This window comes from Branchiostoma belcheri, unplaced genomic scaffold, assembly GCF_001625305.1.
Source record: "Branchiostoma belcheri isolate BF01 breed outbred unplaced genomic scaffold, Haploidv18h27 scaffold22, whole genome shotgun sequence".
Classification (NCBI taxonomy): Eukaryota; Metazoa; Chordata; class Leptocardii; order Amphioxiformes; family Branchiostomatidae; genus Branchiostoma; species Branchiostoma belcheri.
In genome coordinates, this window is record NW_017803713.1 from 649,156 (window position 1) to 661,173 (window position 12,018).

The 12,018-nt window shown below is 41.4% G+C and overlaps 1 protein-coding gene across 1 annotated transcript in view; it reads right to left on the reverse strand.

The window, feature by feature from the left end:
• Window positions 1-12,018, reverse strand: part of LOC109470100 — a 20,393-nt gene that overhangs the window by 5,851 nt on the left and 2,524 nt on the right. Inside the window, exons 5-13 of the mRNA XM_019768881.1 lie at window positions 7,156-7,376; window positions 6,129-6,242; window positions 5,622-5,861; window positions 5,195-5,302; window positions 3,386-3,829; window positions 2,782-3,075; window positions 1,581-1,767; window positions 570-808; window positions 36-161 (exon numbers count right to left, since the gene is read on the reverse strand). Of these exons, the coding sequence (XP_019624440.1) occupies window positions 36-161; window positions 570-808; window positions 1,581-1,767; window positions 2,782-3,075; window positions 3,386-3,829; window positions 5,195-5,302; window positions 5,622-5,861; window positions 6,129-6,242; window positions 7,156-7,376 (1,973 nt within the window). The remainder of the gene's footprint in view (window positions 1-35; window positions 162-569; window positions 809-1,580; window positions 1,768-2,781; window positions 3,076-3,385; window positions 3,830-5,194; window positions 5,303-5,621; window positions 5,862-6,128; window positions 6,243-7,155; window positions 7,377-12,018) is intronic.

Consider the following 12,018-nt stretch of genomic DNA (forward strand, 5'->3'; position numbering starts at 1 on the left):
GGTGTTTGGTGCAGCGGTCGCTGTTGTTGACGAAGCTATCGTGGTGTTGGTCTCTGCCGTGGTGTTTGGTGCAGCGGTCGCTGTTGTTGACGAAACTATCACGGTGCTAGTCTCCGCTGTAGTGGTTGGTGCCGAGGTCGTTGTTTGACAAAACCAGGTGGCTGTGAAAAGGGAACATAGTTGATGTTAGGTTTACGGCCGGGCAGTCGTATGGAACGAAAATTTTAAGACAGCAAAACATACACAAAAAACGTATTAGAAATTAACCATGAGCACTATTCATGTATACTTTTTATACAGATTGTTTATTTTTTGTTCCAGCAAACAACCCGGCCGGGCCCCGGCTTGGAAATGTGATCGTGCCCCACGTAAGTTAGTTTTGACAAAGAAAATTGGACATCCACAACGTCCCCGTGCGTTTTGCCATACGTGATGAATGGCCCGGATACATGACGTATGGGTCCCTTAAACGTGACGTATAGACACAAAATGGAACGCTTTTTTTACGCTCATAATTTTGACACGGAAATGATGCCGTACCATGTCAAGCAAATGTAGCCAAGACCCACCTGAAAAGACTTGAACCTCACACAGGGCCAGTACTCGGCCTGTACCGGGCAGACGGACGCCTACGTACCGCCCCAGCATCCCCTGACATGAAACTGAAATGGACGGTTGACTAAGGTTGATTTGATGGTCACCGCCACACTTGGGGTTGGTGCTGACCTGGTCAGAATACCCGATGTGGACGTTGAAGGGATTGAGTCGTCCAACACAACAAGCGTCCATTCGGTTAAAGATGACTACCCTGTTGTTATTAAAAACAAAGCAATAGCTTTAATTTATACTTATACAAGCATATAGAGAGTTCATTTTAAACACCATTGATATAAAACTTGTTATCTTAGATCAAAGTTGGGATTTGTATCTCAGAACATCCCTTTGCCAATTCAAGTATCGAAGCAGACTATATATGTTCAAAGTTTTTAGACTGTCACTGGATCTAGAATAGAGTCCATTGATTTTATAATGAACTACCCTAAGGATGGAAGGTAAAAAATGTTTAACGTTTTAATTTCACAGGAGCACACATTAAATACGACATACATATACTCGGCACAAATCTTTGAAAACTTAAATTTGATCAATATTTTGGTAATTGTTATATAGAATATACACTATTGAAAATCTTATTTACTGCAGTAACCATTTACTTTGATGATGAGGTGTGTGTGTGTGTGTGTGTGTGTGTGTGTGTGTGTGTGTGTGTTGTTGTGCACTCGATGCTTATATATACATGTGACTTGCGATACCTTATATGACAAGCTTGCTAAACAAACAATGGAATTAACAATCTGTAAATACTTAATATATGTCCTTATGTACTATATTTTAGAAGACTATATACTTTTTATCATAATTATATTTCTTGATTTTAAACCGAGGTCGATTGATTGTCAATTATAACTCCTTAGCACTCTTAAACTCTGTCATTGTAAAGAGCTAACAATTCAGACTTATTGTATGCAACTAGGTGTGTGACGTTTGAATAAACTTGAATAATAATGCTGTACACGTACCTGTCAACCACATACGACTGACCAAGATCCACCCACCAGGTTGGATCAGGATCTCCACCTTCAGTGTGTGAACAGGAACCGGATCTGTACTGCCCATTCGTGTTCCCGTCTACAGCACGGCTTGCAACTCCATTGGCGGCATTAATGCTTGTTTGATTCGCTGCCTTCCCCAAGGCGACATTGACACCTGTTTCAGGCGAGAGGGATACAAGTATCATTTCATTTCATTGAATTTAATGGTGATGTCACAGTGCATTACAAGTGGGAGCCCTGCAGTCAATACAATATACAGGACCTAGCAGAAAGTTAGGAATATCCAAATAACATAACATATTACAATAACAGTGCATTATACACATGACACATCATCATCATTAATTCATTAATATAATAATCATAAAATATTTATAGTCAAAAGTAAAGAGCAAAGATGGAATGGTTGGAAAGTCTGATAGGTTAAAATCATCACCAGTGTCTTCTTGTATGTACGTAAAGTACGTTTGTCATATGAAAATGTATAAGAGAATACATACAATCGGAGATGTTCTTATATGTAGAACCCGAAACATGAACGAATAAAACGGCAAATAGACATATGAGCAAAGACAGTTTTGACATATTAGAAGAGAACCTCTTCTTTACAGCATGACCTGCAGCACTATTGCCGCCAGTGCTTGTTTGATGTTGATCCATCTGTTAAAGTGATCTTGGTCTATTTAAGAAAGCCTGATTTCTATTGATCTTGTATTAGGCCACACCGACTAAATTGTATGGATGAGTCCGCGCGCGCATTAATTTGGGCCTGTTCCTAGGATAACACAAGAAATTCAGCTTCCTGTAATTATGATAAAAGAGTCACGACAGTGCCGCAAATCGTCAGATTGCTGTTCCACCTGATTTATTGCTGTTTTGATGATGAATAAAAGACTTCTTGCTTGTTACACTGTGTCATCTCATTCAATTTGCGTCCTAACATTTGTCGTCTCTTAGTATATTTCTAATCTAGGTATCTTGTTTTTAGGGCCGTTCCTTCAGGGTCGTTTTTCGTTATCTAGCATTAGATTTAGAGTCTCCAAAGGACGTCATCCATAAAATTTACTTGTGAATGTGTGCATGTGGCCTTACAAGAGGGACAGATTGAATGTACAGTACACGTTATAAAGAAATGAAGGTACTGGGGAAATCCCCTTGTGGTACATACTGTTTCCTTCATCCGGGCAGCAGAAACGGACTTCATAATCCAGACATACGCTGTCAGTCTGATCCGCATTCCTGCAGACGAACCCGGTGGTCGTGTCGTAGGCGTGGATGTGCTGTCCTGCCAGGGACGCCTCCTGCTGCGTGCTTGTGACGCGCGCGTGCACGGCTGTAGGCGTGGCGCAGATTTGCCCTGGATAACTCTGGCGAAGGTTGGTCAGCATCTCGTTGTCTTGAGTCCCCGAGGGTTGGTCCCGATTGAACCAGTCCGTCCAAGACCCAGCAGAGCAATATGGACCTGTAAACAATATCCAAGTTAGGGTACGATGATGTTACGTCTGTGACGTTGCCTTAGGTATCTTAATGTTCAAACGTAACACACACACGCATTTAAATGGATGTGGTGTCCGCCTAGTGCTTACATCAACTAATGGTTTAGCCCATTTATCCGCCATGTCAATGTATACAGCCACGTTTACAGTCACGCTATAAGTCATGACATATCTAAACGTCAATATTTTTAAATACGTCGCGTATTCCAGGCCAACAGTACGTGCACCTTGTTTGTATCGATATTTTAACAAAACGACAATGATGTTTTCTTTCACCTTGTGATATTCCGTAAAAGTCCAGTTCCCTGAGCCATGGCTGATAGTTGGTGTGGGAGTGCGTGATCACGAACCTCCAGTACCGCGCTGTTTCCTGGAACCCGTCGAACTCCTGGCGCTGCCGTGTCCCTGCCGTCACATTAGTGACAGTCAGGACGTCCTCCCAGTTGTGCAAACACCCGAGCATTTGCAAGGTGAAGTCTGCAATGTCGTGGGTGGTGTCTCCGACGTTGTTCAATGCGATTCGGGTCAGAGTGTGCGTTGTCTTGAGGTCAAGTACAATGTACCAGTTGTTGTAGTACAGTCTTTCATCTTGTGGGTTCCAGTAGGTCCAGATGTCCCCATCCAAGGCTTTGGCAGCATCGTGTATTACTCCGTTCCCGTCAACAAACGTTGTGCCGGCGGAGTCTACGACCCATGACGAATTCCGCTCCAGCCATTGACCTGAAAGAAGACATAGAATCATCCAACCAATCATCAGCAAGGAAGTCAAGTATTTAGCTTCGGTCTTTTCAACACAGATTACCGCCATACACATCTTGTTTAGAATGCGCGTACGTCTTACTCTCCAAGCAGAGGTTGTGGGGAATGATCGTTACCTTTTTATATGTGGCCTTTTTTTTGTCCTGATCCCCACCCGTCGGTGGCTAATGGAGCTTCTCTGGCTAATGGATACTGTCTGGCCAATTTGATACTGTCTTTTTGCCACCGAGAGGGATCTGCTTGGAGATTACGTACGTCTCCAAATCCTAATAGAACTCCTTAGCATTTTAGAAAAAAAATGTTTCGACATGATAGGGCAATTATTGATTAAGGGAACACCGTGTTACAAGCTTGGACTTCTATTTGGAGGTGACTGTGATGAGATGTGATGTTAGTTTACTTTTTAAAGTTAGAGAAATCTGTTAATTACCAGTAATTTCTGAGTTTACACCGGGTCCAACGATTTTAAAAGTCTAGTCCCTGGAAGGCTAGTTCGGGAAAAAGCTATTGTTTCTATGTTTCGGCTACACATTTTTGTGAAGTACCAGGTTACATTATGGTATAGTGTTAGCATAGTGCATAACGTGTATACACTATACATAGAGCGTTATTTTTGTCAGTCTGTATATGGCGATACTGTTTATACCAATAAAACGATGCATGAAGTATAAACATGTATTACTTCTTTTTATGAATAAAATGTGTTCCTAAAACATCGAAATGTGTCCCGGGAGCGGGGGAAGCGATTTCTCGGGAGCCGGGCAGCGAAGCCCCGGGAGCGGGAAGGGGGGTCCCCGTAGTGGGTGCAGTGGGGTCCCGAGAACGGGAAAGAGCAGGGCCCCGCTGCCGTGTGGAGAATAATTAGGTGATAATTGTCGCTAAATTATGCATATTCCAGCAACGCACGGAGCGGTGCACGGCCATTTCCTGCCGTGTACGGGGATGTACAGGGATCGTGTCCGGGCATATAACGCCCAGTACACGACCTGCACACAAAAAGTGGTTCACTTCCGGGAGTGTACAGGACATGTACGGGACTGGACACGTTTCGTGTGCAGGTCGGAAACCCCCGGGTTCTACCGGAAACCTAAAATATTCGGGAAAGTGTGCGGCAATTTCTCACACGGAAACGAGGGATTTTGTGCGGTGAAGGACAATTCTTTTATTCGTCATGAAAACAGCAATATATGATTGGAAAAGCACTTGTCGTCCTGTTTTTTTCCTGCTTATCCACATAATATTATTAAATTTCTGGGGAATGCATTGAAGTAACATACATATATAGGCTTTGTCAATACACACATAAAAAATATTAAATGGCTTTACCTATTGTGGGAGTAGTAGCAGCCCCTGCAGTTGAAGATACAACTGTGCTGGTGGCAGCTGTTGTAGTGGTCACAGCAGGAGTTGTTGTTGGTGGTGAAGGTGTGGTGACTGTTGTACAATATACCGTGTATAGAAAGAGAAAAAAATCTGAGATAAATTCAGCTGTTTTGTAGCCAAACTTGGCCAAAATATCATCGGTAGAATGGAATTAAATATAACCTGGTAAGGACAGCTGAGCAGCTGCTAAAACATCACCCCAAACATCCACCTCCACACTTTTTCTCTCTCTCTGTCGCGAAAGTTTTTCCCGTTAATGCCAAAAGACATACTTTGGTGCTTTATTAGTCATGATATTTGCTAGATTTGTAATCATGCGATTTTGTCTTGAAAATTAAGCGATGCGCTTAGCGAAGAGTACTTTACCAACCTGGTGCAGCCAACCGATCATACATGTTGCCGAGTGATGCAAAACTTTTCTCCGCAGCAGAACAGAGCCTGCTTTTCAAATGGCAGTCGTTATAATCGTTAAACTGGAAGGACAGGCAAGACGGATTGGCGCAGCATTCTGATGCACAGAACTGCAATGTAGTGCTTCGATGGGATGATATGAGAGCTCCTGAGCATCCAGTGTCGGGGACGTGACGAAACGCAGATACTCCACAAGTGGCTAAAGTAAATTTACAAAAAAAGATCATTTAAAAGGAGCACCCATACAAAAATTAAAGCTTTGTAATAAAGATTCTCAGTACCAAATGTTCAGATACACCCATCAGTCAGATTAGATGGTCTGAGAGGGTCTCTATCTCTATCTCTCTGTCTCTGTCTCTCTCTGTCTGTGTCTGTCTGTCTCTCTCTCTATCTATCTATTTATCTAGTAACTATCTATCTAGAGAGAGACCCTCTACACATACAAAGAAGGGTTAGGTGACTTTACCTGGTGTGGGAGTAGTAGCAGCCCCTGCAGTTGAAGAGAGAACTGTGCTGGTGGCAGCTGTTGTAGTGGTCACAGCAGGAGTTGTTGTTGGTGGAGGTGTGGTGTATATGAAAGCTGGCAGAAATAATTAGGAAAGGGTAAGAAAATAGGAAAAAAGATAACCAAAAAGAGTTATGTACGTCTGGCACCGCATTTCGGGAAAAGAAATCAGTAGCACACTCAACCATATATATTCTGACAAAGCAGCTAAACAGTTGCCTTGAGGTTGGGGAGGTTCTAAGGTTCTGATTGTGAAGAAAGGACTTCAATTGTGCTGTCATTTACATTATTGTTGTAACGGGGTAAATCCACAACCTTTTTACATACGAAAAGTATTATTTAGTAAATTTATTGATGTTTTGGGACTTTGAAATATTGTTTTTTAATATTCCGCAATAATCTTTCCATCTAAATATGATCAGGATAATACTTACCTATGAAATGCATCGATAAGTAAATTTCTTAACGTATTTAGAGGTGAACGAGAAAGAGAGCAAGTTAAAAAATACTCTGAAATACTCTCTTAATGTGCTCGCAAGGGATACATTTTAAAAATTGAATATGCATGCTACGTATCCATGCAGATCAAGGTGAGCAACAGTCCAGTATGGTTGCTACATGTAGCTGTATACTCGATTCCTTGTACACTTCGTCGAAAGACTGTTAAACACAACTTCGTGTGAAAGACTTTTATATGATGTGTTGTAATACTGTTGAATAAAACAAATTGAATTTGATTAAAAGGCAAAGTATAACGTGTTTCTCTATTCATAAAAAGACTGAGCCCGTTTGTATGGAAGAAACTAAACTTAGTAAACGTAAGTGCGTCTTTGTGCAATAAAGTACGGTTATTTGCTTCGCACGCTTTGTTGAAAGATTGATACAAAAGGAATTGTGTTTAATATCACGTGTTGTAAAAATGTTAAACAATGTGATCGATAGCAATGCAAAGAACTGAAAATAATGACGTATGTTCAACAAAACTTACTTGTTTCACATATGTATTTGAATGAACTGTAGCAACTTCCGTCCGACCACTTATTTCTGCGTTCACTGTTGGCTTGAAGGCCATACACAAAGTGAGAACAGAGTTTTGTAGATTCATCGGGCTCCCAGGGCGCCCAGGCAGCAAATTCCTCAAGTGCCGTACCGTTACTGTCAATCCACGTCCCGTCCGGTCTACTGAGTCCCAGCCAAAACTGAGCATTTCTGTAAAATATAATCAGTGAGAAAATGAAATTTTCCTTTTTTACCAGTTTTGTACTATTTATGGGTTCACCACCACTTCGTGCTTTTTCTGATGTTTCTTCTCCTTCTCCTGCTTCTTCATTTTAGGGCCTAAGGTCCTGAAATTTGGTATGGAGGTACAGTGGGCAAATACCCCTAGGCGTTTTTCAAATTATTGTGGTACAGGCTTTTAGAATGGTTTTATTTGAGTTTTTTGGCTGTGTTATAGCAAATGTATTACTGTGTTAGTGTGTCTTGTTTACCACGTTTGGGCATGAGTCATCACAATGGAATGCAGGGCATCAACCAACTCGGTTGGGTTAAGGCGGCCTACTCGGTTGGGTTAAGGCGGCCTAGGCTGATATCCATGTTCGAGTTCGGGCGTGTGTCTGCACGATTGCCACAAACATGTTTCGAACCCGAATCATGTTCCACCATGTTCGATATGACGTCATTCGAATAGAACGCGTGTTCGAATTCGGGGTTACCGGCGGTCATCTGTGTGTTTCCCCTGTAAACCAACGTTGTTACGCATTTTATTCACGGACTATGACCTAAACGGCTTTACGCGCAGCTGAAAACAGCATAATTGATCTTTAGAGTAATCCATGTTTACGTATTATCACTTTTTTATCAAAATTGTCCGAGGCTATTTTGCATATAAGTCGATATTTTTTAACTGTGGCGATTTTTTAACGAAAAATGACAGAAAAATAGCTGTTTCTGTCGTTTTTGGCCCAAAAAAAACAATGTAACTGTCATTTAACACAAAATAGCCTCGGACAAAAATAATAAATAGGGGGTTGGCTTTCTACTTGTAAAATATCATGATGAAAGGTGTTGTTACCGCTTGCGCATAAAGCCTTGAAGTAAACAGCTTTTTTTAACCAAAATGTTGATTTTTAACCCAAAAATCCAGAAGTAGTAAAAACAAAATAACCTTTATTCAATGTGTTTCAAGTACTACTAGAACTGTGTGAAGTTTAGTTGTGGTGCGACCAAGCTATCAAAAGTTACAGGCATATGTATGAAATACTACTCATAGTATGCCATAGGCTGCCTTAACCCAACCGAGTAGGCTGATATTCATGTTCGAGTTCGGGCGTGTGTCTGCACGATTGCCACATACATGTTTCGAACCCGAATCATGTTCCACCATGTTCGATATGACGTCATTCGAATAGAACGCGTGTTCGATTTCGCGGCTACCGGCGGTCATTTGTATGTTTCCCCTGTAAACCCGCGTTGTTACGCATTTTATTCACGGAGTATGACTCAAAAGGCTTTACGCGCAGCTAAAAACAACGTAATTCATCATTAGAGTAATCCATGTTTACGTAATATCACTTTTTTAACAAAATTGTCCGAGGCTATTTTGCTTATAAGTCGATATTTTTTAACTGTGGCGATTTTTTAACGAAAAATGACAGAAAAATAGCTGTTTCTGTCGTTTTTGGCCCAAAAAAACAATGTAACTGTCATTTAAAACAAAATAGCCTCGGACAAAAATAATAAATAGGGGGTTGGCTTTCTACTTGTAAAATATCATGATGAAAGGTGTTGTTACCGCTTGCGCGTAAAGCCATGAAGTAAACAGCTTTTTTATAACCAAAATGTTGATTTTTAACCCAAAAATTCAGAAGTAGTAAAAACAAAATAACCTTTATTCAATGTGTTTCAAGTACTACTAGAACTGTGTGAAGTTAAGTTGTGGTGCGACCAAGCTATCAAAAGTTACAGCCATATGTATGAACTACTAATCATAGTTGGCCATAGGCTGCCTTAACCCAACCGAGAATAGGCATGCAGCTTTCCTCTATTCTTCTTGCTGATTGGCTGTTGGGATTTAACTTGATCAACACCTGCACAGAGTATTTCCACCTGCACAGAGCATTTCTTGCTGATTGGCTGTTGGGATTTAACTTGATTAACACCTGCACAGAGCATTTCCATACTGACAGTATGTCTGTATTCAAGTATTTTGGTAGGTATTTCAAGCTTTCCTGCTCCAGCATTGGAATGCGGGGCATGGACGTTTTTTTTTTTTTGTAAAATCAACAGTTTGCATTATGCAATTAAAAATCCTAATCAATAAAGTAGGGAATAGCTATCCAACTGTTGTTTTAGTTATATGTTACTTCATATTATAGTTATATCAATGTAAATCACTGTTTTCCCTTGTGTTTCTCATTCTTTCCCTGCCATGTCGTAAAATGTGGTGAACCCATCGCTGTATTTGCTCCAAAGCAAATATTGGCCTTTCTGGTTTGATACAATTTTCCATAGTGAATGTAGTTTCCTAAGGGTATTTTCAAGTCTAGTGAAGAAGTAAATTGTGCCTAGCAGCACGTTGTACTGTTACACTGGCTAAAGCTAAAGTCCCATTTTAAATGGGCCTTGCGCGGCATGTTCTCGGTGTAGACACCGGCTGTCAGGGTCACAATTGAATGTTCTTTACCTCTTTTGTCGGGGCGCTGACGCGGCTTCTATTTAAAATTCATGAACTTTTGCTCCCTTTGGCGGCTGGTCGCTGTCAGGTACCCGTCTGATGCCAGGTCAGTCTCCCGTGTTGACCCTTGCGGGGTACCTTAGGGTGCCGGCCGGCTCTTACAGTTCGGCCGAGCAGCTGTCAGATACCTGGCGGGGTCCTGGGGGGGGGGGGGTCCTGGCGCGTCCCTAGCGGGATCCCGACGGGGTCTTGTCGCGTTTTGAGCCGGTACATATATAGGGGCTGCACTGCCTGTCACTGTTCACTTGTTTTCTAATGACATGTCACGTGGAGAGTACAAGAAAAATTCATGTACTACATGTTGTAAACTATATATATATAGAAAACACTATACTTACGCGTCTAGACAGTTCTTGAAAAACACAAGATACTCCTGCTCGTTCGAGTCCCGCGGCACGGCGACCATTCCTCCCACCGCGGAGCACCTTGTCTGGGCCGTGGAGTAGAGTACGCTCTCGTCGGATGGCGACACGTACGTTTTGTTATTAGGCAGACTGAGGTAACTATTCGTTGGACAACTCTCAGGAAGATCCCAAACTACAGTGAGAAAAGATATTGTATACTACCACCGGACATGTTGCACTTGTAATGGGAATTAAACTATTCTCTATCGTAAAAATAGTCACGCAAGTGCTGTAGCAACCTGTTGTCTTTCCTACGTGTGACGTCACTCTGACTCAAAGTTTGTCCAAAATAGGTACCTTCGGGTGATTCAGTCGAAAATTTGAGTCGCAGAACAGTTTCATTTTTATATTTAAGTCATAAATTACGAACTCAGATGAACTTTCTATCTAAAATAAGTTTTATTCCTTTTCCAACAGCAAGAAGTGTAGCTCACTTGCAAGGTCGCAGTTTTTCCCATCTCCGTTGAGTGTTTGTCCGAGGTGACAGGAACACTGGAAGCTGCCCTCAGTGTTGGTACAGACGTGCTCACAGCCTCCATTAGAGTTCGCACACTCGTCAATGTCTGTTTATAATAAAGGAAAGAAGTCAACCCGGAGGATTTCTTACATTTGTATATGCCTTCATTGGCACGTTAATGAAACCAAGTGTCAATCTATGATAGATAAAGAACATCACATGGTCATCATTGCAATCATCAAGGTTAAATCCGGCACGTCTTCCTGCAACCCTCAGAGGAACTCACTGGAATTCTGCCGACCGAAGTATCCGGAACGCGAGTAACTTGCTCAACTACAAGTGGGCACCCTTACTTTGTTAAAGTGCCAAGATCCAACACTCAGCTTCACATGTCCTCATATGTACCAAGGACTAGCAGGCTGTGGAACTCCTTACCAGCCTCGGTTTTCCCTGACAGTCCTAACATGACTAAGTTCAAGACTGCAGTAAACAGATTCTTGTTGAATTCCTCCTAGAGATTTTCTACTTTTTGACAATAATGTACCGTGTAATTATGTATTATGTATAATGTATTTGATAAGGGTATGTATGTGTAATCAAGCGAGGGGAATTGATGTGACATATTGAACCGAAGATCATCGTTATACAGTGTTAAGATCAGTTTCACTCTGCAATGATTAGAAAAAAAATGTGTTTTTACATAGTGGAATGAATACACAAAAAATATGAAAATGTGAATGATATTATAAAATATTCTACAAACATGGATATGCACCATTGAATAACACATCTCCAACTAAGTTATCGCTAGTCATACATAAGAAAATATATATGTAGATTACCGTCACACGATATGCCATCATCGTTCACTTTGTAGCCAGTATTGCAGGAGCATGAGAAGCTGCCGACAGTATTAGTGCAGTTCTGTGGACATCCACCGTTTTCTGTAGCACACTCGTCTACATCTGCGAAACAACAAGAGATTGAAGCAAAAAAAAGTTAAAGGAGGCGGTTGAAAATAAGGAGAGACCCTAACCCTAACCCAACCTAAACTTTTAAAGGACTTCGTCCCTGCAATCGTAGAGTTATTGACAAAAACCAAATTTACCAAAAAATACCCATATTTGTTAACGGTTACTTTTGCTAGTTATCGTCCAGTGCACGTGATTTGTGTTACATAGAGCTCATTGGAAATCAGTTAACACAGTTTCTGGCCACACATGACCTCCTTAGGGACTGTACGATATTTACCGG